The 23,718-nt window shown below is 45.8% G+C and overlaps 1 protein-coding gene across 1 annotated transcript in view; it reads right to left on the bottom strand.

Moving 5' to 3' along the window:
• The window catches only part of LOC115083187 (zinc finger protein 268-like), a 127,541-nt gene that overhangs the window by 44,885 nt on the left and 58,938 nt on the right, over positions 1 to 23,718 (bottom strand). The window contains exons 5-6 of the mRNA XM_029586994.1: positions 4,491 to 4,643; positions 4,020 to 4,146 (exon numbers count right to left, since the gene is read on the bottom strand). Coding sequence (XP_029442854.1) covers positions 4,020 to 4,146; positions 4,491 to 4,643 — 280 coding nt within the window. The remainder of the gene's footprint in view (positions 1 to 4,019; positions 4,147 to 4,490; positions 4,644 to 23,718) is intronic.

Genomic DNA, 23,718 nt, shown 5'->3' with positions numbered 1-23,718 from the left:
GCAGAGAGCAATGTTGGGGTTGCATTAACCCTGCGAAGGCTATTTGAGTAAGGGTAGTAATCACCAACATTCCAGCAAGCCACCCCCATGGCTCTACTCTTCATTCCTATCCTCTAGCCTTTATGGATCCACAGTGTTTATCCCATGCCCCTTTGAAATCCTTCACAGTTTTAGTCTTCAGCACTTCCTCCGGAAGGGCATTCCAGGCATCCACCACCCTCTCCGTGAAAAAATACTTCCTGACATTGGTTCTGAGTCTTCCTCCCTGGAGCTTCAAATCGTGACCCCTAGTTCTACTGATTTTCTTCCATCGTAAAAGGTTTGTTGTTGACCATGGATCATTAAAACCTTTCAGGTATCTGAAAGTCTGTATCATATCACCCATGCTTCTCCTCTCCTCCAGGGTATACATATTTAGGTTCTTCAATCTCTCCTCATAAGTCATTTGATGAAGACCCTCCACCTTTTTGGTTGCCCTTCTCTGGACCGCCTCCATCCTGTCTCTGTCCCTTTGGAGGTACTGTCTCCAGAACTGAGCAAAGTACCCCAGGTGAAGCCTCACCAAGGCCCTGAACAAGGGGGATCATCACTTCCTTTCTCTTACTCAATATTCCTCTCTCCATGCAGCCCAGCATTCTTCTGGCTTTAGCTATCGCCTTGTCACATTGTTTTGCCGACTTCAGATCATTAGACGCTATCACCCCAAGGTCTCTCTCCTGCGCAGTGCACATCAGCCCTTCACCCCCCATCAAATACAGTTCTTTCGGATTTCCACACCCCATATGCATGACTCTGCACTTCTTGGCATTGAATTTCAGCTGCCATATCTTCGACCACTCTTCCATCTTCCATAAATCCCGTCTCATTCTCTCCATTCCTTCCGGCATGTCCACTCTGTTGCAGATCTTAGTATCATCCGTAAAAAGACAAACCTTACCTTCTATCCCATCCGCAATGTCGCTCACAAAGATATTGAACAGGATTGGTCCCAACACCGATCCTTGAGGAACTCCGCTTAACACTGCTCTCTCTTCAGAGTAAGTTCCATTTACCATCACACATTGTCTTCTGTCCATCAACCAGTTTGCAATCCAGGCCACCACCTTGGCACCGTATCAAAAGCTTTGCTGAAATCCAAGTAGATGACATCGAGCGCTCTTCCTCTATCTAATTCCCTAGTCACCAATCGAAAAAGTCAATCAGTCCTGGATGGCCTTTACCTTCACAGGTTCCATTTGAAACCCATACCAGGAAATGATGTAAACCCAGGAAGGGAAGCTCTTCTGCTAGAATGTGCATTTATTTTAACTTTGTGTACAGATGGTGTTCCTGCAGCCTCTGTAATACTTCTGTAAAAGGGGGGGGGGGGGGGGGAAGGGGTGGATGACTGATGGGTTGTCACAGAATACACAACACACTTAATTACAAGTATAGAAGCTTTACTTAATCTGAGAATAAGCAATCAAAACTGAATTTGTATTAAAGAATATGTACACAAAACACTTTCCTCACAATTCCCAATGTGATGTATTTTGGAAAATCCAGGACAACGTGGTGGGAAATCAGCAGCAACTCATTGGTCACTTCATTAACCACTGATAATGTGCAAAAAGCTTTTCTCTACTCCAAGGGTCACTTCATTAACTACTTGTATTGTCCAAAAAGCTTTTCCTCTGAGCTGTTGGTTCTCTGATTCCAAACAACCTGTCTCATGTTACTCTTTTTAAGTTAATCCTTCTGACCTTTGTCCTAGTTTCTTTCTCTGGACCATTCCCCATGTGCTCGCTGAGACCCCAACTATCCGCTATCCGTTATTGTTATCGCATCAGTAATGGACAACATGAGATGAGGCCCAGAGGCTAAGTCCTGTTCAGATATCTGCAGTTAGCCTGAGTAACGGCGCTCCAATATTTCTGATCTCAGGACTTGTTTTATTACAGTTTTTTGTTACAAGCAGGCTAAGAAAAATGGCCTATGTATTCTCAGACCTTATAGGCCTTATATTAAATAATTACACTAATAATATTAGTGATTTTCTCTGCTTCATTCCTGTCTATTGCGGCACAATACTCTTCCGCACGCTAACTTCTTCCTTAAAATAATTTCCCACACTTGCCCGACATGCTCTCGATGTTGAGTCAATGATCATGAGAAGACGAAGATATCATCTAAGTACATCACTATGTGGGAATACAGAAGGTCCCAAAAGAATTCATTGACCAAATGCTGGAATATGGAAGAGGGATTACATAGTCCAAACAGCATAACAAGGTACTCATAGCGGCCTTCTTGTATGTATATGAGGTTATTCGCCCTTCGTAGATCAAGCTTAATAAAGATCTGTACTCCTTGAAGGCAATAAAAAAGCTCAGTGAAAAGAGGTAAAAGATAGCAGGTTGTCTTGGTGATTGCATGAGGCAACATGGTAAAAAAAAATAGTAACTCATCAAGATAAACATGAAATGAAAAAGACAAACCTATTAGAGAAATTAGCCCCTGATGCAGGTCTCGAAACACGGCTCCGTGTCAGGGAACTGTTGTTACCAAATAAGAAAGAAAAGTGCATTTTATTTGCAATTTGAAAAAAAACCACACAAACGATCTGTTGACCTATGATTAAGCATAAGGCAATGAAGGTGTAAGCGGTACCAGAAGTGCCTATTATAATTGGCCATTTTGATGGCTAAATATTCATAAAAAGGGACTTTGTTGTTCATTCCATATTTGATCTTTTCCTTACTTTACCTTTTATTGTTTGGGCTCCTGTAATCTAAACAGGGCCTAAAGAATCCATTCTTCTTTCCAACAAGGAAGCAGCCCACACCTGCCAGAGATGAGGAAGGTCAGATTAAACCCCTTTCCAGGTTTTCTTGAATGAACTGCGACATAGCAGCAGTCACAGGTACCGATAAGGGGTAGACCACCTCAAGATGGCATCTTCCCTGGTAGTAGGTCTATGAGGCAATCGTAAAATCTGTGTGGTGACAAGGTCTCCAGATGTTGCTTGTTGAAAACATCGGCACAGGTGGCGTGCTGTGGCAATAGTGCTGCATGACGATGGCTAGAGCCACGGCAACAGGTGGTAGAACAGGAAATAAGCGCACATAAGGCCACCTGCAGTGTGCCTCAGTCTATGGAAGGCTGGTGTCACTGGAGCCAGGGTAGCCCCAAGATAATGGAATTGACTACCCTGGATAGCACATAGAATGTGAGGGTTTCCTTGGGGAGAAGGCCCATCTGCATGGTAAGAGGCAGGGCCACCTTGGTGAGCCGACCTGGGAGAGGCTTATCATAGACTGAAGAAATGGTAATAGTGTTCTCCAAGATGGTTGGGGGCAGCTGTGCTGACAGACTAGTGACTTCTCAATAAAGTTACAACCTGCTCCAGAGCCCAAGAAAGCCTCAGTGTGGATCATGGATTTTCTGTGGCAAGGTAGGCAAGAACCAGCATCTGTGGATAGGGCGTGCCTAAAGGTGGCACCGACAGTAGGGAGGAAGAGTGAGCTCCAAGTCCCCACCGTAGCAAAGGAGGCCCTGCATCGGGACAGGCTGACAGCGTTCTGGGGTGAGTGCGGCCGGTCGCGGGACAACCCAAGACCAGCCAAACATTACATCTCCTGAGCAAAGATTGCATAATTTTTGCCTGCCACAGCAGTGCAGTATTTAGAAACATGTAGTACTCAGGTTCTGCAGTTTATTAAATTCCACAGGAATGACCACAGCTTAAAATGGCCCCAAAGTGATCACTACAGCCTTCTCCCACTTTTCAATTTTTTTTGTTAACCAAATCTCACCAGGAGAATCTCACATTCAGACATGTCTTTATCTTAATGTCCCAAGGCTTCCAATACAAATTTAATTCTTACCAGCTCTTTGAATGAGAAATTCATTCAAATCACAGTACAACATACTAGAATAGAAAGATACAATCACAGACTAAACTTGAAAATAAACATTTTGGCATAAGAATAAATTGTAGCTGCAAATGTGAGGCACTCGCACGTAAAATTGTTCCTTACTCAACGAGTTGAGCATCTGATAATTCTCCCGCATCACATCCTTGTAAAGCTCCTTCTGCCCTTCATCTAAATCCTCCCACTCCTCCTGGGAGAAATAGACAGCGATGTCCTCAAAGGTTACTGGGTCCTGAAACACAAACCAGAAACACACTCAGCTCCTTCTGAATCACATCCATTAAGGAACTCCTAGTGCAGGGGTTTAGCGGGATGGGGGAAGAGCTTTCTGGGTGTAAATAATAACCAGTCCTAGAGCAGGATTATATGAACTGGAAACCAGTTACACACAAAAGCTAACTTTATGGGACTCCTGAACTCTCTCCTTACACTCAAGAGGATCCCATAGTGCCTTTCCTGCATCCCAGGTCTGCTCGGAGTCCTATTAAAGTCAGGGCTGGCTCTGCAGTGTCCCTGGTTAGAAAGCTGCAGCAGGGTTTGTACAGAGAGGGCAGGAAGTGGGGGGCAATCTCCTACCTGAGCAGAAGCTCCTGCAGGCATTTTCCTCTCTGCTTTTGCTGCTTTCAGGATCAGAAATGAGTTGGATGCTCTTTTCTCGGACTGAGAAAGAGCTGAGTGATTTCCTCTTGCAATATTCCTCTTGCAGTGCAGCTCAGGGGCAGAAGCTGAGATTTAGCGCTGGTTTCCAGCTATCTGCACATGAAAGGATGAAGGAACAAAAGGCTGTGTGCCTCAGTCTCCAGCACATAGCAGCAATTCTTCCTCCTGGGCGCAGCCTGATGCCATCACACAGGAGGGGGAGGAGCTTTACACTGAGCGCTGTCACTGCTGCTGAGAGCCTTTGCTGGTTCTTTATGAATAAATAACCCTTTCCTTGCCTGTAAGCATCAACATCATTATCTTGTATTTCTCTCAGCTTTTCCATAAATGGTCCCATGACCTTCCAGGGTTCCTGCATAGGGTGAATAATGTTTCTTCATGGCCCTTAAGGTTATTTTTCTTTCTCTGGGGCTCTTTTGCACACCAGTCCAGTCACATAAACATACCTGGGAACTTTTGATTTCCAGTCACCCTGAGATAACCGGGAGGGGGGGGCAGGGGTGACGGACCACATGTGCACAAACTTACTCTTTTACACACACACATTAACACATGTGATCGTTGGAGACTTTAATATGCCAGATGTAGACTGGATAATCCCATCTGCAGAATCTAATAATAGTAGAGAAATAGTGGATGCCCTGACCATCATTCTCAAAACCATATATCAGCAATCCTCACTCCAACTTACCATACCCCTTTCATCAAGGCCAACCAGATCTGCATACAGAGGCTCCCTCCAGGTGCCCCCTAGCAAATTTGCTATACACAACTCCATTGAATAACGAGCACTATCAACCGCTGGCCCGCATCACTGGAATTCTCTCCCCCCAGATCTACGCCAGGAACAATGTCATCTCACCTTCAGAAAAAAATTGAAAACCTAGCTGTTCGCCCAAGCATATCGCTGAAGAAGCCTTACGGTAACCTGCACGGCCCACCACCCCTCGGTTGCGTCCACTTTCCGCCTCACAAAGGAACTGTTATGCTAGAACTGCTCACTCAAATAACTTGTTAAATCTGCATCTCTATGTTAACCGTATATGTTTTTACTATTTAAGCAATTGCTTTCTGCTTATTTTTGCTTTGCTTTCCAGTTAGAAATTGTTTAATCTATCCCTCTTCTTCAAACAGCCTTGTTCTACATTCCCTGTTTTAATGTAACTTTCGCTTTCTGTGTTAATTGGTTTTTCCCCCTAGTTTATTGTAAATCGGTACGATAAGACATGGTCTTGAGCATCGGTATATTAAAAGAATTTAAATAAATAAATAAATAAATAAAAAGTAGCTTTGTTCAAACAAATGGTAATGGAACCCACGAGAGAAGGTGCTATACTCGACTTAGTGCTCACTAATGGAGATAATGTCTCTGATGTCCAGGTGGGCGCCCACCTCAGCACCAGTGATCATCAAACAGTACGGTTTCATATCACAAAAAGGGTACGGAAAAGAAGCACAAAGACCCAATTTTGCAGTTCAAAAACACGGACTTTGATGAAATGGGGAAGTACCTGGAGGAAGAACTAAAAGGCTGGGAGAACGAGAGAGATGAGGATCAACAGTGGACCAATCTAAAAGGAGCAATTACCAAGGCAACTAATCTATATGTTAGAAAAGTTAGCAAAAGCAAAAGAAAAATGAAACCTATCTGGTTCTCAAAGGAGGTGGCTGACAAAATAAAGGCTAAAAGAACAGCGTTCAAGAAATATAAAAGATCCCAAAGGGAGGAGCACAAAGAAGAATATCTGGTAGAACTGAGGGAGACGAAGAAATTAATCAAGAGAGCAAAAAGTCAAGCGGAAGAAAGGATTGCCAAGGAGGTAAAGAGAGGTGACAAAACATTTTTCAGATACATCAGTGAAAAGAGAAAAGTTCAAAGTGGTATAGTGAAATTGAAAGGTGGAAAGGATCAATGTGTGGAGAGAGACGAAGAAATGGCAGAAATATTAAACGAATACTTCAGTTCTGTGTTCACTAAAGAGGACCCTGGAGAAGGACTGTCGCTAGTTAACAAGAAACTGGAGGGGAGTGGAGTAGATGTAAGTCCATTTACAGTAGAAAATGTATGGGAAGAACTGGAGAAACTGAAAGTGACAAAGCCATGGGGCCTGATGAAGTTCATCCTAGGATACTGAGGGAGCTCAGAGATGTGCTGGCGGGTCCGCTGTGTGACCTGTTCAATAGATCCCTAGAAACGGGAGTGGTGCCGAGTGACTGGAGAAAAGCGGTGGTGGTCCCGCTTCACAAGAGTGGGAACAGAGAAGAGGCTGGTATCTACAGACCAGTTAGCCTCACTTCGGTGGTGGGAAAAGTAATGGAGTCACTGTTGAAAGAGAGAATAGTGAAATATCTACAGTCGGGAGAATTGATGGACCAGAGGCAGCATGGATTCACCAGGGGAAGATCCTGTCAGACAAATCTGATTGACTTTTTTGACTGGTTAACCAAGGAATTGGATCAAGGAAGTGCACTCAATGTCATCTACTTGGATTTCAGCAAAGCTTTTGATACGGTCCCACAAAGGAGATTGGTGAATAAAATGAGAAGCTTAGGAGTGAGTGCCAAGGTGGTGGCCTGGATTGCAAACTGGTTGACGGACAGAAGACAATGTGTGATGGTAAATGGAACTCTCTCTGAAGAGAGAGCGGTTTTAAGTGATGTACCGCAAGGATCGGTGTTGGGACTGGTCCTGTTCAATATCTTTGTGAGCGACATTGCGGATGAGATGGAAGGTAAGGTTTGTCTTTTTGCGGATGACACTAAGATCTGCAACAAGAGTGGACACACCGGAAGGAGCGGAGAGAATGAGACGGGATTTAAGGAAGCTGGAAGAGTGGTTGAAGATATGGCAGCTGAGATTCAATGCCAAGAAGTGCAGAGTCATGCTTATGGGGAGTGGAAATCCGAATGAACTGTATTCGATGGGGGGAGAAAGGCTGATGTGCACGGAGCAGGAGAGAGACCTTGAGGAGGAATAGCCTAGTGGTTAGAGCAGTGGACTATGAACCAGGAGACCAGCGTTCAAGTCCTGCTGTCGCTCCTTGTGACCTTGGGCAAGTCACTTTACCCTCCATTGACTCAGGTACAAAAACTTAGATTGTAAGCCCTATGGGGATAGAGAAATACCTACAGTACCTGAATGTAAACCGGTGTGATATCTTGATTGAGATCAAATGTCGGTATATAAAAATAATAAATAATGATCTGAAGTCAGCGAAACAATGTGACAAGGCGATAGCTAAAGCCAGAAGAATGCTGGGCTGCATAGAGAGAAGAATATCAAGTAAGAAAAGGGAAGTGATTATCCCCTTGTACAGGTCCTTGGTGAGGCCTCACCTGGAGTACTGTGTTCAGTTCTGGAGACTGTATCTCCGAAGGGACAGAGACAGGATAGAGGCAGTCCAGAGAAGGGCAACCAAAAAGGTGGAAGGTCTTCATCAAATGACTTATGAGGAGAGATTGAAGAATCTAAATATGTACACCCTGGAGGAAAGGAGGAGCAGAGGTGATATGATACAGACTTTCAGATACTTGAAAGGTTTTAATGATCCAAAGACGACGACAAACCTTTTCCGTCGGAAAAAAATCAGCAGAACCAGGGGTCACGATTTGAAGCTCCAGGGAAGAAGACTCAGAACAAATGTCAGGAAGTATTTCTTCACGGAGAGGGTGGTGGATGCCTGGAATGCCCTTCCGGAGGAAGTGGTGAAGATCAGAACTGTGAAGGACTTCCAAGGGGCGTGGGATAAACACTATGGATCCATAAAGTCTAGAGGACGTGAATGGAGAGTGGGTGGCTTGCGGGAATGACAGCTACTACCTGGAGATAATACCCTTATTCAATAAACATACACACGGTTAATGCAACTCCAACATTGCTCTAAGACTCCAACATTGCTCTAAGCTTCAACGGCAAGAGGAAATGTGGAAAAAAGGATTTGCATTCACAGAAAAGCGGGGAGTAGCTTGGCGGTTACTACCCCAAACCAAATAAGCCTGATACTTCACTTGCAATGTATATCCAGCAGAGCTCTCTGCTTCAACGCAGGGGAGAAAGACTGGTACTTCACGCATATCCAGCATAGCTCTCTGCTTCAACGGCAGAGGAGAAAGTCTGCTACTTCACTTTCACTGCATATCCAGCATAACTCTCTGCTTCAACGGCAGGGGGAATGAAGAAAAGTGGATCTATATACAGACAGCAACCAACAAGGACTGAATTACATAGTCTGGGTAAACAAATAAGCATGGGTGTAGCTTGCTTATTGCGGCGGTTACTACCCCTAACTAATTAAGCTAGATATTTCACTTAGATGCAGCTCCAACACTGCTCTCTACATTAATGGTGGGGGTGGAAGGGAAACAGAACCAAAAGGTTACTAAGAGCCAAGAGTAACAGATAAGTATGAGAAAAAAAAAAGTGCGAAACTTGCTGAGCAGACTGGATGAGCCGTTTGGTCTTCTTCTGCTGTCATTTCTATGTTTCACGATCAGTTTCCTCACACACTCATTCTTACATGCTAACTCTCATTCCTCTTTCTCTGACACATTCTCACATGCTTGCTTACAGCTTTATTCCTCTCATTTTCCCACATACATACCCATCTCACATATATGCGCACTCACTTTTCTTCTTTATCCACACACACACGCCCACTCATCCTCACACCCATGCTCATTCACACTTTCACTTCTCTTCTTCCTACACAAACACACACACTCATAGACATGCCGTTTCCACTCCCTTTGATATACTCCCTCCCAAGGGCAGATTGGCCAATTGGGTGATTGGGCATCCCCCGGTGGGCCGATGTAGTTGGTCACGTGATATTTGGCGCCAGTATTTCCTCTGCTATGCAATGTCCCCGTGCTCTGGTGTACAGAGAGAAGAACCCGAAGAAGATGGCACTGTGGGTTGCTGCTGGAGTTCAGGCCGGCGGTAGCTGAAGAGTGGAGAGAGTCTGTGAGCTACCGCCCCCGGCCAGGCCAGCGGTGGCTGGAGAAACTCTATGGGCCACTGATGGAGGCAGCTGAAGAGTGTAGATATGCTGAGGGCTGCCACCAAAGAGTGCCGGGCCAGTGGCGGCTGAAGAATGGAGAGACACTATGGCCACTGCCAGAGCCAGGCCGTCGGCAGCTGAAGAGTGCTGCGATGCTGCGGAATGCCGCTGGAGCCTAGGCCTACTGGATCGAAGAATGAGAAGAGGTTCCACATGAGACAGCTTGTGTGTGTGGGTGTGAGTGAGAAGCAGCTTGTGTGTGTGTGTGTGTTTGCACCATTCTTTCCTTGCTAATCCATGACAATCTCAGGATAACTGGAAATTAAAAGTTCGCAGGTACGGAAAGCAGGATTTTTTTCTGATAAAAAAAAATATTGGGTGTTATTTAATATAATCTACTCTTTTGAAATATTTTATTGGTGTTTGGGAAATTCTTTTAAAAATTTGTTTTGAAATATTTGTTCTTTTTATTAGTATTTATTGATTTGGTTTTAGTATTATGTTTTATATTTCTTAGTTTTTATTTGATATTTTAGAAGCAATAGTAATGTTTGTTTTTCTATTGTTGCACTGCTTACAAATCCGGCTTGTTGTATTTTCCAGTTTAGTTTTTATCTGCACATTCCTTATGGTCTCTTTATTCTGCATTTGATGAGTCTGCTTGTGTTTTGCATGATTGAGGTGAAGTTTTTTTGTTATGTTCTGTATGTCTTGCACTAGTTGTGGGCCTCTCGGTCGTGGCGAGTGAAGACTCCGCCCAAAGGGAGGAGGCCTGTGGGCCCTTACTACAACAGGCAAGGGCTCAGCAGTGATGGACAACAGAGGAAATAACTTTATTATATAGCAATGTAGATCTAAAGAGCGAAGCAAAAGAGTCAGTACTGTAGCTGGTCAGTCCAGTAGTAATCCGCAGCGGGGAGTGGTCCGGTGAATACCTTCCCTAGGCTTAGCTTGTGCTGGCAATCCTGGTAGTGGTCCGCAGCGTGGGGTAGGCTGGAAGCCACTGGTATAGTTGCACAAGACAAGAGGGATCCAGTAGTGGCCCGCAAGCGGGGTTGCCTGAGAATCCATGCCACAAAAGTAGTGTACTCGCACCGGTACTGTAGACGCAGATGGAGAACAGACACCGAGGATGACTGGAACAGGAACAGCCGGAGTCTTTTGAGAACAATGCAGGAACTCACAGAAACAGAGAGAGACAGAGAATGGCTCTCCAAGGAGCGGATAGCCCTGAGTGCAGCAAGGCCCCCGAGGAGCGGGTACCTAGGTCACCCAGAAGTCAGTGAGGCGAAGTCCCAGAGAGGCGGAACTAGCAGATCGAGATTCCTTGCTAACTCGTCTTCCAAAAAGTCAAGTGAGTTTAAGTATGGTAGGTGGATGACGTCATGTGGTGGTGATGCCCCCAAGGTTCCCGTCATGACGCGTTTAAGAAGAGGGCAGGCGCACATGCGCGTGCCTTAGGTAACCCTGGATGTAAGATGGCTGCTGGGAGCGCCCATGCTGTCCCGGGCACGCCATGAGGGTCGGCGTGTGGAAGCGGAGGCCACCATTCTGCCCAGACTCGGAGCTGCATAGAGAAAGGAGGTGAGCAGCACAGGTCACAGCCGCCTGCGACCAACAGGCACAACAATTTTTTTAGTGTGTAGTTGCTTTGTAGGGATCTTTAGAAGCCTGGCTTGCTCTGTTTTCCTAATAGGAGGTGATTTGAGGTTTTGCAGTGTTGACTTTTCATAGGTAGGGCTGTTACTGTTTAAGTGCTGGCAATTAGTGATGTTTTGGAATGGGTGGTTTACTATTTTGTAATTTAGTTAACTCATGGCTTTCTGAGGGCCAAACCTACACCCAACACGTGCTACAATAAGACTAATATCACATGAGTTCCAATTGTCTTGCTTACTTTATTCAGAGTTTTCTGGTTGGTGCCACAGCAATGCATGTAAATATAATATACATGTGATGTTTTTGTCCATTTTCATGTAAAACCTTAATATAAATGCATAACTTTTAACTGTGTGTGGAGAGGTTGGGGCTGGGTGTGTATGTGTGTGTGCAAGGCTGTAAGGTTTGCCTAGGTTGCCCAATACCCTTGCACCAGTCTAGCTCTGGCTGCACTGGCTCCATGTGGGAAAACAGGATTCCATCTGGAGCTGTGCTGCTTTGAGCCAGGCTCTCCCCAGCCTCACTCTTGGCCAGGGTTTAATTTAATTTTCTTTTTCTTAAGCCCTGAAGGAAGCTGGCATCATGGGTCACTTCTGGTTCCCCCTTCAGTGGAATTAGTTGGCAGAGCAGAGCCTACGGAACCATAAAACCAGCAATTCTGTGAGGCACCCGGTCAATGGATGTGCTGGGGGTGTGGCCCTGAGAGGTGGAGGCCAGCTACTATCATATGCAAAGGGAGGGGTGAGCCAGAAAGAAGTGCCTGTGCAGTGTTGGTATATCTTCTGTCAGAGGTGGCTGGGCTTTGAGAGGAGCAGCTGGCTATGGAATCAGTGAGTTTCTGGGAGAGAGAGGGTGCTGAGAAGAGGTGAGAATGGGAACGAGAAGGGGCTGAGGAAAGGCTGGCAACAAGCAAGAATTTTTACATCATGATGTGGCATTGCTGGGGCAGAATGGCACATGCTAAGTGAGCACATAAGCAGCAGCACAACAGCAAATGTCTTTGTGTGTGTGTCGGAGCCACAGTGTGGCAGTGTGGTTGTCTCATTACTTGGCAACTGCTTCAACAATTGATTGTTGACAAGCAACTTTAACACCAGACCAGGATATATATATGAGAGGTGTAACCAAACTTGGGGGGGGGGGGCAATAGATTTCATGGATGGAAGGGGGATTGCAGGTCTAAGGTGTGCTGTAGTTAGTTGTTTAGGAAAAATATGAAATTTGTTGGAGATTTTTTTGTCTCAGCCCTGCCAGGCTCCAACTCACATGATGTACTTCTTAAGGCAAGACGGTGTGGTTTTGGGAGCTGGTGAAGCATGTGCTGCACAGAAAGGTGCAGGAATGAGTCACAGCTATCCGGTGGGCCAGTTTTGAAAAATATCCCCCGGGCTAGGTATTTTCTTGCAATCTGCCCCTGCACACAGAGTCAGGAAAAAGGGGGGAGGCCTACCATTGGTCCGCAGGCGCAGGAAGAAGAAAGGAGGCCTCTGGTCACAGGGAAGGGAAAAGGAAGGAGGTAGTCATTTGGGCCCGTGTAGGCCAATCAGACGCCTTTCTGGTCTGGCTGAGAGAGTTGCAGCTCGGTAGCTCTGAAACCTTTTTTGGAGAAAAACTGCTCTTTTTCCCTGCCTCTACCATTTTTTCTCTTTCACCTGTGGTTTTTCAACTGCCGCACCGGCCTCTTGTTTTTTCCCCCTAAAACAAGCTGTCTTGCTTTTTTTTCTCTTCTCCCCTTCACGAAACCAGAGAGGATTCGGGCGGCGGTCAGGGGCTGTTACTCGACCCTCTTCTCTCCGGTTCCCAGTTAACCCCAACAACTGCAGGATCTTGTGGGAGGGGCTTCCCACCGTCAGTCAGGGCAGCAGGAACAAGCTAGATAAGCCAGGTATCAACGGTCTGACTGTAAAATTTTTCCGCCACTTTTTTAATCTGCTGGGACCTGATCTCCTGCAGGTCCTAGAGGAAGCCCTAGAGACCGGAGAGTTACCGCTGTCATGTCGCCGTGCAGTATCAACTCTGCTCCCCCCCCAAAAAGGGGATCCATGCAACTTGCAGAACTGGCGCCCGGTCTCGTTACTCTGCACGGAGTACAAGATCATAGCCAAGGCACTCTCGCTAAGGCTAGGTTTCTGGCTGTGAGGGACAAATGTTGGAGGGAGTGTGGGAAAAAAGTTCCTTCTACCACATATGGTAGGAGTGTGCCATTATTCCTCACATGTGGGAGGAGTTGTCAGCTTTAATTAAGACAGTTTTAGGAGTGGACATGGTCTGTTCCCCCAAAAGTGTCTTGCTTTATATATTTGACCCAGACCAGCTCCTGTCGATTCAGAAGCTCATTCAACGGTTTTCTCAGGCTGCTCGATGCGAAAAAGCTCTCTGTTGGAAGCGGTATGCAGCTCCATTCATGCAGGACATTTAGCATCGTATGGAAAGAGTCGACCATTTTAATAAGCTGACAGCTATGAGAAGAAGGACGATGGCCAAATTTGAGAAATTACTAGCTGGCTGCTTCCAAGAGTTGCCAGGCTCTGCGGGCCCTGACAGAAATAGGACTTGTGGAAACTCCTGTGGTTTTTCTTTTCTTTTTCATGTCATTCCGCTCCATTATTTACCATGACAATTTGGCTGTGGGGGGAGGAGAGGGGTGAATGGGTAGAAAATTATAAAAAAAAATGTTTGCCTTCTTTCTCTCTTTTTAATATTTCTGTTGGATTGGTTATTCTATTTGAATACTTGCTGCCTTTATTATCAGTATAAGCATAATAAAAATTTTCAAATTATTTATAAAAAAAAGAAATATTTTCTGTATCTAATTTCATGGCGGACAATTTTCAAATTAGAAACACCAAAGAGCAAATAGGTAACCCACAAGGGTTCATCCAGAAATAACAAAGAGAACCAAAATGAAAGTTCAAACAGAAAAATGGGTCAATCAAACATAATATGCAATTTAAAAGTGAAGGTGTCAGCTTCATATTATGTTTGATTGACCCATTTTTCTGTTTGAACTTTCATTTTGGTTCCCTTTGTTTATTTTTGGACAATTTTCAAAGCCATTTACCCTACTAAGACACAATTTAATTTAGAAATAAATTGGCTTTCTATAAATTGCCCTCCTTCCATATGTCAAAATAGATGTGCGGAGATTTAACCACATTGAGAGTGTTGCGACCCCGGGGTCGGCACTCACCCGTGGCGCGGCCCAGACTCGTCCCCCGCCCGGGCCCGGGGTCGGCACCCGCCCGTGGCTTGGTCGGGGCCCGTTCCCGCATGCTCAGCCCTGCAGGGCCCTCTGGCGCCGCGTTCCTGCCTCGGAGGAGCAGCCGGCGTCTCGGCGCGGCTGGCTCTGCCCCCTAGTCGCGCGTGCGCGCGCGCGCGGCTGAGCTCCCTTCTTAAAGGGGCCAGCGCGGGAGAACCCGGGACTGCCTCCGATGACATCAGACGCTGCAGGGCTACTTAAGCCCTGCAGTTCCTCCTCTTCTCTGCCTTGCAACGAGGTTCCCAGGTTTCCCTGTCTCCAGTTGCTGCGTTCCTGTGTCGTTTGGCTTCTGCTTGGCTCCTGACCCCGGACTGGCTTACGTTGGCTCTTTGGCTCCTGACCCCGGACTGGCTTACGGTGATTCTCTGGCTTCTGATCCCGGACCGGCTTACGTTGACTCTTTGGCTCCTGACCTCGGACTGGCTGACGGTGATCCTTTGGTTCTTGACTCTGGACTGGCGAGCGACGACCCTCCGGCACTCAACCTTGGACTCCATCTGACTCGGCCCCCGCGGGCCCTCCTAAGTCCCAGCGGCCGGGTTCCTACGGGCTCCTCCTGGGGGAACTCCGGCTTCCAGGGTGAATCTCCTAAGTCCCAGCGGCCGAACTCCTACTGTTACGGCTGCCAGGCAGATATAGTGAAACCACAGTTTAGACCGCTTACCTGGTGTAGTAGTATTCGGAATGCAGGAGATCAATAATATATCGGAAGGCAGTCCGAGTCGGGGCAGGCGGCAAACAGAGTAATCCGAGGCACAGTCCGGGTCGAGGCAGGCAGCAAGCAATCAGAATCACAACGGAAATCCAAAGGGCAGGTGGCAGGCAGCGTAGTCCGAGGCACAGTCCAGGTCAGAGTCCAAGCAGACAGCAACACAGTTCCCAGGCGAAAGCAAAACACAATCGTGGCCGAAGCAAAGGGTTGGAGACCTACTCTCTTTAAATAGCCCCAATTTCCCGCGCAATTGACTCCGTCGGCGTCTGACGTCAGGGGGCGTGGCCAGGATCGATCGCGCGGAACTCCCCTCTAACTCGCGCGATACTGGCGATTCCCAAAATGGAGGAGATCTCCCAGCACTGCTAGTCCCGCGCTGCCGATGCCGCGGAAGCTGCCCGAGTGCGACCCAGACCCCGAACGGATCCTGCCTCGTGCCGTGCTGCTCCGGACCGCGAGAGAACAGTAACACCTACGAGCTCCTCTCGGGGGAGGATCGGCTTCCAGGGCGAAGATCTTCCCACTGCTGCGCCAGCTCCATCGTCTCCTTCTTCCTCGCCAAGGCCCTTGGTCGCATAGGGCTTCCAGAGTCCCTCCTTCGGCCATCCACGAGTCTGTCCTTGCCGCCTCCCGATCGGGGCCACTGCTGCAACCACCTTCAGCAATTCATCCTTTGGTTCCGATCGGCCCAAGGGTCCACGAATCCAACAGAGAGGAAGCATTCCTGGAGTTGCATTTAGACTGGGGAAAGGCATTTTACATTATTTTCCATTTCAAAAGTGTCCACACTTGGTGCAAGATCCAAGGGTAAAAAGTAGCTGCAGACTTTGTCCCTCATGGGGCAATTTCTACAGTTGAGTTTCTTTTGCGCATATCTTGACAGGAGTAAACCTCTTCCATAAGTCCTGGCATGTTGGGGATGATCTCAAACTCTCAAATTTACTACTAATGCCTTTCTAAGTACTTACATTGTACCAAAGAGAGCCTCCTCCTGGAGTTCAGAAGGTGTAATCTTAACAGGCGACATCAAGACGCGCTTCAAAATTCTTCTTAATCAGACCAGCGGCGCCCAATATGACTATTTCTGTATCTTTCTCTCATATTTTCTTGGCCTCCAATTGCATCTCTTAGTACTTAAGCATCTTTGCTTTCTCTATACGATCTGCCAAATAATCCATGTGAAATTTCCCCCATGTTTTTCAGTAAGAGTCGAGATGGAGTGAGCCTGGGACACACAAAAGATAACCCAGCTCAGGAGGGAATATTACAGCTAAAGAGCGGTGACAAAGGAATGAGCGACAAGGATTGGAGACAATTTACAGGGGGAAGTCTAAAGAAATTTATAAAATCATGAAAGAAACAAACCATTAACCAACATGCCCAAGGTTCAGCGAAGGGACTGCTTACTTTTGAAATCTCTGAGCAGATTTTACCCTGTATGGACACGGGTTAAAGAATCCTTACAGATGGCATCTGATTACAATGAGTAAAATAATCCCATATTCCCTGTACGTACCTGGATCAGTCCAGACAGTGGGTTGGAGCCTCCTGTCCAGCAGATGGAGCCAGAGAAAAACTGAACAGGTATCCTGTAAGAGGCCAGTGCTCACCCTGCTACCCTCAGTATTTCTCTGGCTCCAGCAGATGCAGACAACGAACCTACGGTTCCCTCTTCTTAGTGATATTTCTTTATAGTAAGAACAAATTTTCCTATATTTCTAATAAATGATGAAGGCAATGTGGTAATATAGGCCACTTGTGCTGGCATTATGCAAAGGCGAGTGCATTTTGGAAATTGATACAACATGAAATTAAATATGTTGCTGGTATCAATATTCCCAGGTACATTTATACTTAATTTCTTCTTAACAGGGAACAGGTGCACAACAAAACTTAGCAAGCCATTGCTTGATGGTTGCTAGATGTGTCTTACTTGAAATAAGAGATCTTGACTCCCATATGGGTTCGCTTTATTAAATTATAGGACGTGTATGACGTGGAAATGATAATTAGATAATTGCACAGTGGAAGAATAAACTGCAGAATTTCTGTAGAGTCCAGAAACCCTTTCATAAGGTCTATGGGAAGACCTGAATTCTCTCTATCTTCTTATTTTTCAAATGTGTATGAAGGGGTGTTCGTGTGAGTATTTGTTGTGCTGATTAAATTCATAAATGATGTATAGAGGGAAATTAAGAAGTACTTTCATCTAACATGTTTTTCTTGGTGCATTACTTAGTGATTGTGTACAAGTGCTCTCCTCTGATCTAATAAAGAACCTCTGTTAAATAACTAAAAATAAGCCAGAAACCTGACCACCTGTTATGAACCCTCCTGTAGCAGTGCTATGGGAGGCTCCTTAACTCTTCCTGGAGGCCACTCCAAAGCCGGGGTCTCGCCTACGAACTATCCAGGATTTGCTCCAGGGCCTGGGAGGCCTCAATGTTCTTGGGACCTGCCTGAGGCTTGCTTGTGTCTGCATGGACTTCCTGGTTTGGGCCACGCCCTTTCCCTAGGGGCCGGCCCACAGCACTCCTCCGTAGTTATAGGGCCAGCTAGGTGTGGGCTTTCCAAACTCCTCCCCGGGAGTCGCCTGTCTATAGCCCTATAAAAGGACTTCAACTTCCAGTCAGCCTTGCCTTGCATCGGAGTTACTTCGTCTCTGGAAGCTCTTGCTATCCAGCACTCTGACAGGCCCTTGTCTTCTTCATGGAGCTCCTTGTCTCGTCTGTGTCAAGAACCATGTCTTCATTGCCTGAGGTCCCCGTCCTGGTGTCTGATCTTCCTGATGTCAATCAGGAAGATCGACATCAATCTTCCTGCAATGTTCCAGCTCTCCTAGTCCTCCAGGTGACCTCCATGAGGGTAAATCCATTCCGTCTGGTTCCTGTTCCCGGTCATTGGAGCCTCTGCCAGCTGGATTCCTTCCCTGCGCTTGTCCCGCTCTCCGCGTGGTCCGTGACCAGTCTCCTTAGGCTGTGCAGGGCGCGCAGTGGGACAGGGTGGTCCGTGACCAGCCCATTGGGTCTGCCCGTGAAGGTGGGCTGTGTAGGGCGCCCTGAGAGACAGTGCCAATGTCTTCCTTCCCAACTTCTTGTCTCGTCTGGACTTCGTCAAGTTCCTCATCTCTGATGCCGTTGCATCCGCCTTGGTGTCATGTCTTTGCTTCAACCCTCGTCTGTGATGCTGTCGCATCAACCTTGGTGTCATGTCTTCGTGTCAAGGCCTCCGTCTGCCCTCATCCTCAGGCCGGCCTGCTGCTTCATGCCGTTTCTAGCGGCAGGTCCGAAAGGGCTCGGAACAGTCGGAGGACCGTTTCCCTACCAACATCATCTGTTGTTGGCTCTGGGAGCTTGCAGGCCTGGCAGAGGGTAAGATCCTGTTCTGCCATGCTGGGACATGTCGCCAACCCTCGGTTCGGTCCTGGATCCGTCTGGGGTCGGGCTGAGGCCCAAGAGCACACTAAACACCCCCCCGTTTCTAACACCACCACATTCAAAACTCCTCATGCAGTTCTCGTGGGCTGAATATCTCTGACCTCAACAAAGTCCTGATAACTATTGTTGGAACATTTTACAGAACAGTTCCTGTTAGTTTGTTGGGAGTCGGATTCAATCTGTCCATGAGAACTGGGAGGAGATTTGATTGAGGTCCTCAGGAAGATTGGTTGGGAATGAATGAGCTCCCCTTTAATTCATCAGCCTGAATAGAGTCCGGCCTTTTGGATCCGCTTACTTTTGGCAGGGAGGTGGGGGAAGGGAGTGTTTGTGGTTTTGGATGGAAGGTTTAGTTAATTTCGAACATGGATGTGCTCAGTAAATTCTTTATGCGCTCTGACTTGTGGTCACATTGCTAGTTCTGAGTTCTTGGTTATGACTGGACCAATCGATGATACTGCCGTCCTTGAGGAATTCCCGTTATCAGGCAGAAAAGCCGGGCAGGCTCCCTCATGAGTGAGAAGTACATACAGCTCTACTTCAATGTTTATAGGCAATGAATGGATTCAGATCATCTTTTCATCTAGTTTGCTAGTTCTAAGAAAGGCAAGCGGGCATCCAAGGCTACTATCGCCAGATTTTATGAATTAAGCAGGTGATTGTATCAGCCTACATGTCTAAGGAGATTGCTGAGAGTCTTAAAACTCACTCCTCAAGGGGTCAAGCAGGTTCGTGGGCTGAGGGTCAGTTGCTATTGCAGCAAGAAATTTATAGAGTGACCACATGGTCCTTGATGCACATGTTTTCTCACCACATTCACGCTTCGAATACTTCTGCCTTCAAATAGGGCATTTTGCAAAGGAGTCTTTCAGGTTCCCTCCCAGTTTAGTGGGGTTTGGGTGTATTCCATCTGTCTGGACTGGCCTGGTGAACAATGAGGAAGGAAAAATTGGTTCTTACCTGCTGATTTTCTTTCCTTGAGTCCTATCAGACCAGTCCAGAGTCCCACCTTTTAATTCTTGTGCCACTCTTCTGTGTGTATATACTGTACAAAAGGAGTTTTTATTTTAACTACAAGTGTTGATCATTTGTTATTTTGGAGCATTTATACCCTCTCATTGGAGGGAGTCAGGACTAGTTTAGTATTTCATTGGCAAGGTTTCTCATTTTCCCTCTGCTCGTGGGGGTTGTTTAGAAGCTTTGTGAATGCCAGTAATAAGCAGTGGCTATTCCCTAAATCAGCTTAATAGCAATTTATGAACTTCTCCTCTAGGAACTTTTTTAAACCCAGATATTTGTGAAAAATGTTTATGATGCTTGTACCACAATCAAGGAGGAGGGTGCACTGATCCAGACTGAGATCACTTGGTAGTATTAAGGAAAAACCAATTGATCTACTTTTCTTCTCTGCTCCGACACAAACCGGTCAGATGATGGCCAATTGGCCAGTGGAATAATCTATTGGCTGTTGACTGTCACAGAGATTACTCATATGGTCAGAATAGTCTGCTGTGGCGAACTGCCAGCATGTTGGTGACTTCTGGAAGACTGCTGGCTCTCAGGACAATTTTTAACACTTTCTTTCAATGAGGTCATGACACTGAACCTCCCTATATGCTGACATTAAACATAAGAACCTAGTAGGTTTGAAGATGCTCATCCCCAAAAGAAGATGCATTCATTGACAGAACATATCTGACCTGTATTGATTCCAGAAGATTGATATGAAAAGTGGTTTACCTCATGAGACCAGGTGCCTTGGGGTTGGAATGATCCTGTGTGAGTGCCCATTCCTTTCAAGTTGGTGTCCATCACTAGTAAAACTTGATGAGGATGAGTGCAAAGAAGCACTGCTTCCTGTCACACAGGCCGATTCAGTAAAATTTGCGGGAGAGCGAGTGCCTGCAATCCTGACGCGCGCCCAGGCCACTCTCCTGGGCGAACGATTCTGTATTTAAATGAGAGCCTGCAGTAATAAGGAGGTGCTAGGGACACTAGTGCGTCCTTAGCGCCTCCTTATTGACAGAAGCAGCGGCTGTCAGCGGGTTTGACAGCCGATGCTTAATTTTACCGGCATCGGTTGTCAAACCCACTGACAGCCACGGGTTTGGAAAATGGACGCCGGCAAAATTGAGCGTCCGTCTTCCAACCCACGGGCAGATTTTTTATTTTTTTAGAATTTTAATTTTAATTTTTTTTTTGGGGCCTCCGACTTAATATCGCTATGATACTAAGGCAGTTTTTTCTGCTTTTCTGTACACTTTCTACTTTTCTGTACACTTTCCCGGTGCCGGCCAAAATTAACTCCTGCCTTCGGGCAGGCGTTAATTTCTGAAAGTAAAATGTGCGGCTTGGCTGCACATTTTACTTTCTGTATCGCGCGGGACTAATAGGCTCATCAACATGCATTTGCATGTTGCGGGCGCTATTAGTTTTTGGGGGGTTGGACACGCGTTTTCCTTGCACTATTACCCCTTACTGTATAAGGGGTAATATTAGCGTGTGGAAAATGTGCGTCTAGACGGGAGCTAACGGTGCGCTCAGCCTGAGCGCACGTACTGAATTGACCTGACAGTGGGCTTATGCCAGCAGTGTAAATCTTGCTTTGGAAACTTTGATTTAGGTTGATAATGGCTAAATCATCTGATTCCAGTAAAAGAGACCCCAGTGTAGAAAATGGATATAATGGCAGCTCACTGGACCACATGCAGTGGTTACCATCATATAACCTGAGGCATCGTGAATTGCTCTGGTTGCCACGCTGAGAAGTCAGTAATTTGTGTATGAATAAAAATCATGTCACCCGAAATGTCTCTCTCCTGCAGTAAGACTGTCCCTTTGCCAATGGATTTCACTCTCTGAGCAGGTGGTAAATTTGACTCTTCACAATGGACTAGAAAAAAAGCAAACATCGTAGAAGATGGAGCATTGTATAGGGAAAACAAAAAAGCCTTTTCTCGAGAGTTCACTGTGACTAGCTAGTCATCCAGGCACAGGAAAACTTGAAACCCTTATGACACAGGTGTGCAGCTAATACTGTAAGGCACTTGGTAAAGATTGGCGGAGTTACCAGGAAGGCTAACAGGAGTACCTTGTACTGGAAGTGAAAGAATCCACCTTGAAGTGAAGACAGCACCAACGGGAAAGATGAAATGGTATATGAACATATGCATCCCTCGGATTGAGAGTATACATCTATTCTTGCTTTGGATTTAAGGGAGAATCATATCGAGGGAATGCATTAAGAATTCTTGTCAAAGTATACATTTACTCAAGAGCCTGAGACCTAGAAAGGGCTTCCATCCTGATTACTTGGTGATGAGGAAATATTGAAAATAGAAATCTTATCTGTACTGGGTCGCAGGTATCCATTCTACTATTAGCGAAAAAGTGATTGCACTACTTGGCACAGCCGCGTCAAATGAGACAGATGAGTCTATTCCATGTTACCACTGCCATTAGCAATGGTTACATGGAATAGACTTAGTTTTTGGGTACTTGCCAGGTTCTTATGGTCTGGATTGGCCACTGTTGGAAACAGGATGCTGGGCTTGATGGACCCTTGGTCTGACCCAGTATGGCATTTTCTTATGTTCTTATGAAAATCAAAATTTGAGCAGCATGGAGGGGATGGTAGCTGGTAGAATTGCAACTGGTAACCAGACTCCATAGTTTGGAGGACTTGGAGGTCCTTGGTAATCTAGCACCTTGATCTAAGAAGATTTGGCTTCCGAATGGAGACTGGAAGAATAAAAAACATGGGACCGGGTATATGTCAAGAGTAGTTTTAGGCTGATGGCACTTACACTGAAAGGGTCTGACCAGAAGTAGTTGCTGACATAGGGCTGGAAGAAGCATCAGTTGGTACTGCTGAAAAGGTCAGAATCGATTTCTGTGAATACATGACTGCAAAAGGTGGTTCAGGGCCTTTGAGAGGGTAGACTGCTAAATTCCATTCCGTGCCCAACTGTCACCAACACCTGTGTGGAAACCTTCCGTGGAACTCGACTCAGCTGCTACTCGCCCTGAGGTGCATCACATGCCACACTCCAATTGAAGCTGAGGAGGTATGTGAAAATGGAATCCAAGAAAAAGCTCACACACACAATGGAGAAAGTGACAAACATACACTTCCACCTCTAAAAGCTGTGAGTAGAAAGTCCAGAGAATATAGCAGGAGGATATGGCACCCTATAGAACTGGCACTTAGAGATCTGGGTAATAAGCATGGTGCTTTGGAAGATTTCTTGGCAAAATTGTCTAGAAGCCTTTTCCTGTATAGTTACTCTAGGGAGGGGAACGACTTCGACCCCCAGATGTTATCACAGATTCGCCTGTTATACAGTCTCCTCATGCCAAGGTTCAGCAAGCCTCACCTATGGCCTTGCCAAGTATTTATTTATTTTACAATATTTATCACTCACTCTTCCAAAGGTTATAGCGATTTACAAATGATATCAAAATAAATTTAAATTAATAAACCAAATTATATAAAAACCTATATAATACAATCCAAAGATACAATAAAAATAAAATTATGTAATAAGTAGAAGTACCTCCTCGCTGGTCACCCTACATCCACATTCGAGATGTATTTAACCCTGCCTTGGGAAGGTCCAATGAAACAAACCAGAAGGTGGTCCCACGTAGCCAAGGCAAAAAAAACAGAAGGGACTACCTTACACCGTGGAACAACTTTTATTGGAAAAGCCCGACTCAAAATTAAAGCTGAGTTTCGCCAAAAGGCTGCATCAGGGGCTAAAACAATCAAGAACAATAAACATTACCACAACCATATTCTATAAAAACTTATTACGCAATGTGCTAAAAGTTATTAAACAATCCACTAGAAGGTGATTGCTTGTTACTATATCCATCCGCCAATATAGTCTACAGTCATAATATACATACATACCATACATATTAACATCATCGGTGTACAACACAACCCATTTATTCTATTTAAACCTGATAAAATTTTAAAACAACAATATTTTTAACACACCCAATAATTTTTAAGAGAACATTCTTATAAATAAAAATGTATTTCTTTAAAATAAACTGGAGACATTACCTT

This window comes from Rhinatrema bivittatum, chromosome 2, assembly GCF_901001135.1.
Source record: "Rhinatrema bivittatum chromosome 2, aRhiBiv1.1, whole genome shotgun sequence".
Classification (NCBI taxonomy): Eukaryota; Metazoa; Chordata; class Amphibia; order Gymnophiona; family Rhinatrematidae; genus Rhinatrema; species Rhinatrema bivittatum.
Note: the sequence above shows the minus strand (reverse complement) of the source record. Positions and strands in the feature narration are given on the sequence as shown.